Raw genomic sequence first — 12583 nt, 5'->3', positions numbered from 1 at the left:
TGTGGTTATCTCAGGGTAGTTATATACATAAGGTGTTGGAGAGGTTTAGCATGGGTAATGCGAAACCAGTGAGCACACCTTTAGCGAATCACTTCAGATTGTCTACCTCCCAGTGCCCGAATTATAGAGAAAGAAATTGAAGACATGTCAAAGGTTCCATATGCTAGTGCAGTGGGATGTCTGATGTATGCTATAGTTTGTACTAGGTCGATTTTGGCGTATGCAGTTAGCGCAATGAGCAAGTCTATGGCGAATCTAGGAAGACAATATTGGAATGCAGTCAAGTGGATATTCAGATACTTGAGGAGTGCTACAGACTATGGTATCATATTTGTCAGACAGCAGGATAATCCTTCAATCGTGAGATATGTTGATGCAGATTATGCAGAAAATTTGGATGACAAGAGGTCGACTATATGTATTCACTTTTGCAGAAGGGCCTATCAGTTGGAGGTCCATGATTCAGTCTCTAGTTGCACTATCTACGACTGAGTCAGAGTATATGGCAATAACTGAGGCTGCCAAGGAAGCATTGTGGCTGACGAGATTATTAAGAAGCTGGGTGTTCAGCAAGGTGGAGTTCAGTTGCATTGTGACAGTCAAAGTGCGATCTATTTGGCAAAGAACCAGTGTATCATACGAGAACCAAGCACATAGATGTGAGGTATCACAAGATCAGAGAGTTGGTTTCTTCTGGTGACATATTACTTGAGAAAGTTCACACTTCTAAAAATGCAGCACACATGTTGACAAAACATGTTACTGCAGACAAGTTTTCTCCTAAGGGGTTATTTTCGCCAAGGTGGAGATTGTTAGAGTAAATGGCTCATATTAAGTAGTATTCTTATTTGAGTGGTACACTGGTATTCTAACGGAGCAGAGCGAAGCAACGAGATATGTTTATCTTTGGGATAATTATGTAGTGTTTTATTTTACCAAAGATGCTGATAGGGATTGAGACTCTGGGGCTAGGGTTTAACTATAAATATCTTGTAACCCTTGTTATTTGGGAGATAGTGAAAGTTACAGCCGTTTCGTTGGTGTGGACGTTGACACATTACCGAACTACATAAAATTTCTGTGTTCTATTCTTCTTTCTCTTCCTCTCTCAATTCTATGCATTGTTCTGTTCACCGTTTGGATCCTGTGTTTTACGCAACAAGCTTCATCATGCATATGCATCTATATCCATGGACGTAGAATCCAATTTTGGAACGAGCACTCTAGAAGCCAAAAAACTGATTTAAAAACATTTGGTATACGATTCTTGCACTCTAGAAGCCATGTATGTAAAACCACTGGAGGGCTAGCAGGACTCTATGATACCCAGAGGTAGTGGCTGTAGTGAGGAATTACAGCACGCCTTCTATATATATATCTTTGAAAGATGGTTCTCTTCTCGTTACAATGTGTTTGGGAAATAAGAAATTATATTATTAATATTCCAACAAAAATATGGTTTAGGTTTCTACTAATATGTTTCTAGCTAGACTATGGTGGAGATCGAGAGCTGAGTCTGTTAAGGGTCTCACCGTAAGATTTGTATAGATGTGAGACAATGGAAAAAACAGGAAACAAAAGACAAGATTTGTTTCAGAGCTTGTGTTTCTTGTTCTAGTTTATTATGTTCTCCGTTCTCTAATTTCTTTATGGCTCTAGTGAATCATCTCTCTTCTCCATGGGGCTGTAGCAGAGAAATACCTATGAATTATGATTACAAGGATTGTTCAAACTTGGAACTACTCACCAGAACATGCAATAGGGACAGAGGTGACAACCAACAAACTCAAAGTCTCCTTCGTAATAATTAGCAAGCATATTAGTATTCAACAACATTAATTACTTGCTAAAAATTGTATGGAAGCAAGTCCCAACATGAGAAGTAAACGGTACTTTTTATTAAGTTAATTCGAAAGAAGATGCTTGAATACGTACAGCACCATTATAATAGAAAGTCACGTCAGTTCTTATAACGCGCATAAGACCAAGTTATTTACGAACAGTTTTACTAGTTTTATTGACACCAAAAACAGGAATTACATCCCACTTCCTATTTTCTTGAAGGAACAAATGAAGAAATCATCATTCTTAATTTCAGGAAAGAAAATTAATAAAAGTCATGAAAACAGGAAAAGAAGAAGAATGAATAGATCGTCACAATACAGGAGAATGAGAAATAGTCACAAAACGCAGCTAAGACTTCAGATGGATAAACGAAAGACATGCAACGGGAAGAAGCAAAAACTAGAGATGGAATTGAAGTATATGGTCTTGAAGCAGTTCTATTAATTGCCGAAGTTGGAGAGTAAGCTGGTGACGACCTCCCCATCCACCTTGAATGCCTTGGCCAGCAGCTGGCTGTCAATGGCCGGCTTTGTCCCAAAGAGTGCAAACGGAGCGGGCACAATCCCCGGGAACTGGCTATCGAATACAACGATCACGATAGCTTTGCCCTTCCCCGTGTTCTTTTGGAAGTGGACGAGCCCCTTGGGAACGATGAACAGCTCTCCTCGCCTCGCCACCTTCTGGTACAGCACGTTGTCACCGCTCACAAACCCAACGAGCACCGCTCCCTTGAGGACCATCACCAGCTCGGAGCCACGAGGATGGGTGTGCGGCGGGTTCAGACCACCGGGGGCCAAGTCGATGCGAGCCATAGCGATCCCAAGCGTGTTGAGGCCCGGGAACTGGACGTGGGTCGCTTGTGTTAAGCCTGCGCCAAAGGAATTGTTAGTGTTGCCTTCCTTGGTCAGGCCATCGAAGAAGAAATCGTCGGACACGACGGCGGAAGCAGCCTTGCAGGTGGCGGCGGATTGGCCTGCCGGCGATGTGCGGATGCAGAAGTCCTGGAGAGGGTTGGGGTCGGAAATACATGGGGTGGGGGCTTGAAACAGTGCTAACAGAAGGCAGAGGTAGAGGAAGAAGGGAGATAAAACGTTCAATGGGCTTTCCATAGCTCTCAAATCTCAATGTATGTGCTTGCAGGGTGTTGAGGGATATGATCATATGTTGCATCCTTTTATAGGAGAAACAAAGGAGTGGAAAGCTAGATTCCAGTAAGAAGATCCAAATTAAGCTGGTGCAGGCCTTTCAGAAGTAGGCCTGCCTGCACGCTGACTGTTTCTGTTGGATGACTTGGTTCCCTGCCTTTGTGTGTTTCACATTCTATTTCTTTGCAAAAGGGTTTTATAATTGGTTAGATGGGGTCAAGTCATGGGTCCAAGTGGCTCGGGAAGGGCGTAGGAATAGGCCTTGGAATGTAATTCCAGCTGATGGTATCTGGCATGATGCACCATTGCATGGGACAAAGGAGGTTAAGGCACCAGTGGAGGGTCGATGGCCGGTCCGTCCTATTTATAAGCAACTGGTTTGGGCTATTAGTCTCACTTCAGTTCGCAATCCTTGGAAGAATGATTCAAATTTAAGCTTTGGATACTTCGATTCTTCTATGCATGCACCAGGCCAGCTGTTTGCCATGCTGTGTCAAGCCGTCCTATCTGTTCATGAATGGCATTTAGATTTAGGAAAGTGATAGGCCTGGTGGTTGAGCCGTTCAAGGATAAATAAAATGCATTTCTGAAGGCAAAATTGGCATTAGATGTCTCTTTCTTTCTTTTGCGGTAGTCCTTTATATGTTTCTTCCTTTTGTTTTGCTGTAGTCCTTTTTTTTTGTTATTTTTTTTTTCTCTTTATTTCTTCTCTGGTTGAATCTATTTAGTTGTAGCATAAATCTAGGATGGGGGTTTGCTTCTCTAGTCCCTCTTTTTTTTTCTTCTTTTCTTTCTTTTATACAAAAAAAGATGTGGTTAACAAAGCGTAAGCTAGACGATGCTTTATCTAGCTATGTGATTATCAAGTTAAATGGCGGCTATCAAGAATAATCTTCATGGTTTGCAAGTGTGAAAGCTACGTAATCCTTTTTCCAATTCTATCAATTAGTAATCTCTTATAACAATAGTAATCAATAATCAGTAATCTTCTTCACGAAAGCGAAGGAGATGGAAACAGAATTTAAGAGAACTAGTCTCTCCAATCGTAATTGTAATTTGTAAAAAAAATATTGGGCATTTGTGAAAAAACATTGATTTAGGCTTTTTTTTTTTGCCCCCCCAAAAAATAATTAAGCTTTTTAAATATTTTTTTTAAAAATAACTCTAATGATGCTTTAAAGCGTCGTTAGAATAACTATTACCGATATTTTAAAGCGTCGGCAAAGCTCCCATTATTTGCCGACTCTTTTCAAAAGCATTGGCAAAAGCAATTTCTACTTTACGCAGGCCGACGCTTTTGCGCCATTTTAAAAAGCATCGACGCCAAAATTACTAATGCTTATAAGCATTGGTACAGACTTTAAAAAGTGCTGGAAAAGATAATTTTTTTGTAGTGAGTAGACTATATGTAAGCGTGATTTCTTTCATTAATGAGGAATATTTTTCAAAATTGAATTCTTGCAGGGTGTTACCATATTGTTGTTCTATGGAAGATGATAAACATAGCATCAACCATTAAATAAGATATTTCAATGATAAAAATTAAAAAAACAGTTCGAAGATAAATACCTCTACAAACAAACATTATTAATCCACATGAGGGATGGCGTGCCACTTGCATGGATGATAGGAAGCGCATAGGCATAACTTCGACTTCCATTAGTAAGAGAGATCGGTCAAAATTGATAGCTTCAATAGAATTAATCGATTATCATTTTTGTAGGAAGATGGTGCTCCCAACACTGCAATTCATTCGATCATATGAGAACTGAAGCACCTCAGCAAAACAAATACCAATAACTCCAAATTAGGGATGAAAGCTACATGCTTGAGCTATAGGTTCGACGTATCATAAGTTCCTCCATCCAAAGATATTTGTCAAAATCGGGAACATAGGGCGCATCATTCATTGGTTGTTTGTGAGAGAGAGTTAACATGCCACCAACCATTTCCCTGAATCTTGGGATAATGGAAACAAGCAACTAGAACAGTGCTGAAACCCCACTAAAACTCCTAATAGATACTGTTGCAAAATAACATAGCCTGTAAAGTTTATGCATTTAGAAAAATTCTAATATGCAAACTGAAGAAAGTTTTGGTTACACTTATGTTTTGGATAATTTTCTGTAAATTAGATATTTTAGTAATCTTTAAGATTAAATTTAAAGCAGCCAAACAAGAAATCAGAATGCTAAAAAATTTGAAATAATAAGTACATGATTTCTCGCAGCAAATCCTGTCAATCTTGTGTGGGCTCCAGGCTCCACCACATTTCAAAGGACGTACGCTATACTCACATGATTCCCATCCGATATGCACCCACAGCGTACCCGTGAAGGCAGGTATCTTGTGCCTCATCAACGGATTAGAGTTAAAATAGCACCCACTGTAGTGATATAATGACCCTTCTTGTAACAGTTTCATGTTATATGATAGCTGTTATAATTGTCTCAGGCTTCCATTATATTATACACAACAGCAGGGAAAGATAACGGCAATTATATGTTTAATATCATAACGGGCTGTTATAATAAAAGTAAGAGTTTTTTTTAATAAATACCTTCTAAAAATTTAAATTTATATGAATATTTTCTTAAAATTTATATTTATTTCTATGCTCTCATAAAATTCTGTTTTTGCACAAATGCTCCTAATATAACAGTTTTTCTAACACCATGAATAAAAATCATATTAATTTTAATTAAAAATAAAATAAAATTTTGCAATTACTTTTTTGTCTTTCATTGCAATCGCTTTATAAATATATTTTTTTGCACATCTACCTATTAAGAATATTTTAGTTATTTTAATTTGAAAATGTTAATTTTTCAACGATGTTAGATGGCGTGGGTAAATATACAAAAACAAGGATAAAAAAATGGTAGAATAGCAAAACAAGTGTTTTACGATGGTATATATGCAAATATCAATTTTGAAAGAGTATTAATGCAAAATTCGATATTTAGGATGGCATGCAAAAAAAAACCCTAAAAGTAATTATCATTGTTTTTATTTATAGTACTTTTTGGAAAAGTATTTTTCAAAATTAAAATTTGTTATTTCAACTTTACTAAATAATAATAACCTGTATGGGCAAGAAATAAAAAATTACTCCGTAATAATAATATTGTTATTATAATAGCTAATACGAGAGTAATTATTTAAGTACAAAATAAATAGTATCTGCTGAGGTAAATAACGGCCGTTATAACTATCTTAACTTACGTCAAAATGTTGATTAAGTCTGAGATCGTGAGACGACACATATCACGTTGGACGCGCGTCGGAATATCAAATCCGTCGCTTTCACATTCTAAAGAGGGACACGACCCGTAAATCTCGCCCGATCCACGTCCCTACATTTCAACAATTTTGACCCGTTGATATCGTCCTCACCCAACGCCGACTCCCAGCACGAAATCCACACGTGGCAACGTTCTGGACCGTTGAACGATCACCTGGAGCCCACTCCCATTCTCTCCGCGGTGTGAATAAATAATGCAACCTCGTATGGCACGATTTCCTGAGGCTGGGATTTATAAAGGAGACAATAGATGGAGAGCAAGAGCATGAAAGACAAGATTTTTTTTTTTAGACTTCTTGAAGGAAGAATTTCAAGTGTGGCATTAGTTGAACTATTTGATGGTCATGAAGACTATATTGGTGTTTCTTAGAGTAACAAAACGTATGATAGATGCCATGTTTGGCGTTGGATAACATCCCCCTAGATCCTTGCATGACTACATATGTTTATCATGCATCATGATATATATATAGAGATAGATATATAGATATCTTTTATAAGCTATTAAAATGGTTGCATGGATAAGGAAGTTACTTCGTTTGCAAGGATCTTTTGGATTGAGAAACATAAAAGTATAGTATTTTCTTTCCTTTTTATTAAAAACTTCTTTCCCACTGGGTCAATAAATCTTGTTGTCCACTTCGATACATTTCAAGTACTGATATCATCTTCACTCAACGCCAACTCCTTACACGAAATTCATACATAGCCACCACCTAAATTCGAGCTGTAAACCACTTGTATATAGGCATCACTACCATTCATGTACATGCATAAAAATTTCCATGCGAGATTAGCCAACGAAACGCCATTTGGCCTTCTTGGTATGATGCCTAAAGAGCATCCACAACTGGGCTGTCTTCCGCACAAAGAAGATGGCAGGTTCGGACCCCAAATGTTTTAAAACAATGCAAATCTCACACTCATTGAATCATTTTAATCATTCATGCATGAAGATGTATGATAGATATGGTATTAAGTTAGAGTCGTGGGAATGCTTGTTTAACAATAGTTTAGACTCGTAGGAATGTTTGTATTCTCAGCACGACTATAATCTGGCCCTACTAATGAGAATTATTTATTAGCCCTATCGAGGCCCAGCCTCAATGGGTCGGCCTGTTAGCTCGGATTGGCACCAATTAAAGGCATGAAGGCTTGTCTAGATTTGAAATAAGGCAGTACCCTAGTAGATCATAGTAGCGGAGGAGGATGAGTCCTCCACCGCAGACTTTACCGAAGGCTAGGATAAGCCTAGCCTCCACTTTTATTTAAGCTATCGACCCTTTTTAGTTCATCCTCATCAGAAGATCCTCGCATATGATGTCGCCTTTTTTTCTTTTTCTCTTTTGATTGTTGATGGCCTAAGCTCCTTCTGCTTGCTAAAAAATGCAGCCAAGCCTTGTCAAAATTAGAGGTAGGACCCTTAATCTTCTTCTCTTTTGTTTTCCCATTCACCAGCCTCGTCGCCGGCCGAGGTTTCGCCGAAAAAATTCGTGAAAGAAGGGGCTCTGAAAATCCCCTGTTTTACGATCCAAAAACCCATATTGTTCTTCTTTTTCCAGCCTCCTTCGCTGTCGGCACTTGTCGCCGGAGATGGAGGCTTGTCCTCTTTGATGCCTTGGGTTGTCACCGGAGCCCCATCATTAGCTGTCTTTCCACCTTTGCCGACCGCCACCCTGGTCGCCGTCACCTCTATCGCCTGCTCCACTGTACTAGTCTTCGGATCTTGGCACCCACCGCCAGGTCCTTCCTCCCTCCTCTTGCCTCTCTTCCTCCTCTTCATTCTTCTTCTTCTTCTTATTTCTTCTATTTTTCTTCTTATTTTTTCCTATTTGTAATTAATTAAAAAAAAACCCTCTCTTTTTTTCTCTACTTAATTGATAGACCAGATACATTAATGATCCAAGATGGCTTGTGCCATTAAAGGACCAAACCCAGACATCTCGCGGAACCCGAGCTGAGATTCTCTCTCCTTTTTCTCTTTTTCTGTCTAGATAAGCTAAGGGATGCTAGTGTAATTTTTGATTTTCTTGTTGCTTAAATTCAAGTTAACCCAGTTTGGAGACCCTAAACCACCCCGGTACCCAAGCGATAGACCGGCCCATTACTTCAGCCTCAACTAGACCTTTTGAAATTTGGCCACTATTGATCTTCACCTGACCACTTGATTTCTTCTTGCTCGAACCAACTTGGGCAGTCGGGCACTGCCACCTAACCGACCTAATTTAGGGGCATAAGGCCATTTTTCAATAGTATTTTAATTTTTGACTTTGCTTCACCTCTAAGATGATGATAAAATTAATGGTATTTTAATGATATTAAAATAGGTAAACCTGACCCGCCTATCTAAAGTAGAGTTTTGAAGCGAGAAGCGATAAATAATCTAATGCTTCAAAGTGTGTTTTTCAAATTTTTAGTAAAACAATAATTAGTTTATTAAATTTTATTATGATATTCGTTTTATACTTGGTTGAACGGGTCAGACATGTTATTACTATGATAGTAATTATTTTAAATTATATTATATTTATAAAATTTAGAAAATATGACTAGGTAAATTATAAAATTTGTTTTATATGTATATATTCTCAGCACGGCTATAATATGACCCCACCAATAGAGATTATTCTTGGCTCTATCGACTTATAATTTGAGAAATTCGTTTTGACACTGCACCAAAGGTAATTAGAATAGTGGTATTTAAACACCGTACTACTGGTGGTTAATAATAATAGTGTTTGATACTTTGTACATTCTGAACCATGCCATTAGGTTACATGGCCATCGATTGTTGTTGGATTTCTGGTATTAGTTTATAAAAATAATAGTATATTTTAAAGAGATATATGTATTATTCAAAAATTGATTTATTTTTCAGTCAATATTTGCCCTTTAACTTATTATTTGGAATGCTTAGACCCCACTTTGGGGTGTTATGTTGTTTATTGGGTTAGTGTAGCTCATTATTATACTTTTTCTATTTTTCATATCTAGATGCATAATTGCTCGGAACTTGGGTGCGTACACTAGATAATTTGAAGATTTTTTCAGCTATTGGAGTTCTAGTAAAACTATTTAGACTAGTTAGAATATTTTGTTTGAATTAAATAAATAGTTAGCATATGCTGATATATGTTACTTTGGAACAATTATAAGAATGGTTTGAATAAGTTCTTGATTAAATAAATTTTTAAAAATTATTGTTACTTTAATATGATTTGTAGTCTTGCATGCTTGTATAGTTTGTTATATAGATATGCGGCATCTGTTACACTTTGAGTTCGAAGCATGATAAATTTAGACTTGGAGGAATGCTTATTAGATAACTGCAAGATTACATTTTGTAATTTATATTATTATGCTTTGCTTGTGATTATTGGGTGGTGTTACATGGAGTCATCCAAGTGGTCCGTCAAGCTTCCGAACTCTCCTGCTTTCCTCATGCGTACACATATTGGCTCCTGAAACGCTAGAAACTCTCCCAAGCTTTTTTTTTCTTCTTTTTTTACTCTGTCGGCATCTTCTTTCACTTTTGTTTACTTTGTCAGTATCCTTTTTCTCTTGGGTACCAGAGTAGACTGTAGACTAAACTGGAACTTGGACAAAAGGAAAGGGTGAGAATGGTGGTGCACTTGGCAAGGACTTCGGTTTTGCGTTGTTTCATCCTCTCCTGCCTCCGTTGTCCTCACCGACGAGGCAGCGCCTATAACACTTTCTCCTCTCCCTTCTCTCGCCTTCTTTCTCCACCTCACCTCCTCCCCTTTCCCATCCTCTCTTCTCTCTCTCTCTCTCCTCCAGGGCTACACTCCACCTTTCCAACCAAAACATCCCCCAGGTGTCAGCTAATCTTGGCACTATCCCAACACTCCTCTCCTTTTCCCCTCTCTATTTCTTTCCCTCACTCTTCCATCCCTCTCCCCACGCCAACTCTCTCTCTCTCTCTCTCTCTCTCTCTCTCTGTGTGTATGTGTGTGTGTCTCTCTCTGAGGAGATATGATGTGCCCAGACTCATCCTCTAACTCGCCCAAGGCCTCCATGGTGAGAGCCCCCGTCTGCCGGCCCCACCGGCCAACCCTCCTCGCCGACAGTCTCGTCTTCATCGCCGGCGCGTTCTCCGCCCTCCTCCTTTTCTGGATCCTCTCCTCCATCCTATCCCCCGCCACCCCCATGACCTCCTTCTCCCCCTCCCCAAGATACTACTCCTCCTCCTCCTTCTCCCCCTACCTCCACTTCGCCAACCTCTCCATCCATCCCGACCTTTTCAACGACACCGACCCCGACCTCCTCCGCGACCCCCCGAACTCCACGTTCTACGACGATCCCTCCCTCTCCTACACCATCGACCGCCACATCACCGATTGGGACGACAAGCGCCGCCGCTGGCTCCGCCTCCACCCATGGCTTTCCCCCGCCCCCGGCGGTCGCGAGCGCATCCTCATGATCTCCGGCTCCCAGCCCAACCCCTGCCGCAACCCCATCGGCGATCACCTCCTCCTCCGCTTCCTCAAGAACAAGGTCGACTATTGCCGCCGCTTCGGCATCGAACTCCTCTACAACAACGCCCTCCAGCACCCCAAGATGCGCACCTACTGGGCGAAGATCCCCATTATCCGCGCCGCCATGATCGCCCACCCGGAGGCCGACTGGGTCTGGTGGGTCGACTCCGACGCCGCCTTCACGGACATGGACTTCCAGCTCCCTCTCCGCCGCTACCGCAACCACAACCTCGTCCTCCACGGCTGGCCCAATCTCGTCTTCGAGGAGAAGAGCTGGGTCGGCCTCAACGCCGGCGTCTTCCTCATCCGCAACTGCCAGTGGTCTCTCGACTTCATGGCCCGGTGGGCCCGCTTCGGCCCCCAGGACCCCGACTACGTGCAGTGGGGCCAACGCCTCAAGAACGAGTTCAAGGGCAAGGTCTTCGCCGAGTCCGACGACCAGTCCGCCCTCGTCCACATCCTCATCAGAGAGCGAGACCTGTGGGCCGACAAGATCTTCCTCGAGGACTCCTTCTACTTCGAAGGCTACTGGCTCGAGATCATCGGCCGGCTCGAGAAGATGTCGGAGATGTACCTGGCGCTGGAACGGAACGTGCCGCCGCTCAGGAGGCGGCACGCCGAGAAGGTCGCCGCGGTGTACGGGAGGATGAGGGACGGCGAATTGGAGCGCCAGGGGGCGGAGACGGGGCCGGCGGGGTGGCGGAGGCCGTTCATGACGCACTTCACCGGGTGCCAGCCCTGCAGCGGCGACCACAACAAGAAGTACTCCGGGGAGAATTGCTACCAGGGGATGCTGCGGGCGCTCAACTTCGCCGATGATCAGGTGATGCGCGTCTACGGTTTCAAGCACACCGAATTGGAAAGCTACGGCGTGACGCCGCTGCCGTTCGATTATCCGGCGGCCTAGTGATCGCGATGATCGTCGTGGTGGTGGCGGTGATCAGAAATTTCCTGATGGAATAATAAATTTCGTGATAGAATAGTGTAAAGGGGGGAAAAAAGCAGAGCTGTTTGTTTACAAATCTGCGTCCGATATTATGTTGTCGTTTCGTTTATTTATTGGATTTTATTTCTACTTTTGTGGGAGTATAGTCGGCTGCTTTTGAGCTTCGAGTGCGTACGTCTTTGGGCCTTTTCAGAAAGGCATTGCATCTTTCGCGCGAAAGAATGATCCTCCTTTCACGACACGAACCCTTGGATGATGCATCGCACGAATCTTAAAGCACAAGAAAGATATTTTTTTTAAACCAAAAGAAGGAAAGATGGTTCGAGCACTAGGAAACCATGATGGGATGGAAAACGGAAAGTAGAGATTGGGCAGATGAATAATTTCCGTTTCCACGCCTGCGGTCTTCTGTTGAGTTGTGGAGTTGGGAGAGATTTGAGATATGTGCGGTGGATAAACCAACCGTAGATTTGTAGGAAGGAAGGAGAATTATTTTCAAATTCTTTGCAGCGTCTAAAAAAACGAGAAATTAAATTTGCGTCTTATGCGGAGGAAACGCCTTCCTCGTGAAAGGAGGCGGGAGCTTTGCTTGGGTCAAAGTGGACGCGTGTCGGGGAGGAGTGTTGCTTGGCTTTTGTTCCTTGGGACACGTGCCGAGGAATAACGGGAACCTCTGTTTGTTGAAGTGAGGACATCGTAAATAAGGTATCTGTGAACTTTAAAATGATATTAAACCAATATTTATTATTATAGTGTTGGGGTAAGCATTTCATGGGATGGATTGGCGCCATGATATCAGGATGATCTGCTAATATATTTCAGGATCAAAAATATAATTGAACTGCTA

General features: G+C 41.4%; 2 protein-coding genes across 2 annotated transcripts; one reads left to right on the top strand and one right to left on the bottom strand.

Moving 5' to 3' along the window:
• Positions 1–2285: 2285 nt before the first annotated feature.
• LOC120113318 (germin-like protein 3-7) lies at positions 2286–2954 on the bottom strand. Its single transcript, XM_039134457.1, has one exon. It carries the CDS (start codon positions 2952–2954, stop codon positions 2286–2288), a length of 669 nt encoding a protein of 222 aa, XP_038990385.1.
• A 6963-nt stretch (positions 2955–9917) lies between these two features.
• On the top strand, positions 9918–11893 carry LOC120113225 (probable glycosyltransferase 7). The gene has a single exon (XM_039134018.1). The coding sequence runs from the start codon at positions 10288–10290 to the stop codon at positions 11695–11697; it is 1410 nt and encodes a 469-aa protein (XP_038989946.1). The 5' UTR covers positions 9918–10287; the 3' UTR covers positions 11698–11893.
• The last annotated feature ends 690 nt before the right edge of the window (positions 11894–12583 follow it).

Source organism: Phoenix dactylifera, chromosome 15, assembly GCF_009389715.1.
Source record: "Phoenix dactylifera cultivar Barhee BC4 chromosome 15, palm_55x_up_171113_PBpolish2nd_filt_p, whole genome shotgun sequence".
NCBI classification, from domain to species: Eukaryota; Viridiplantae; Streptophyta; class Magnoliopsida; order Arecales; family Arecaceae; genus Phoenix; species Phoenix dactylifera.
Note: the sequence above shows the minus strand (reverse complement) of the source record. Positions and strands in the feature narration are given on the sequence as shown.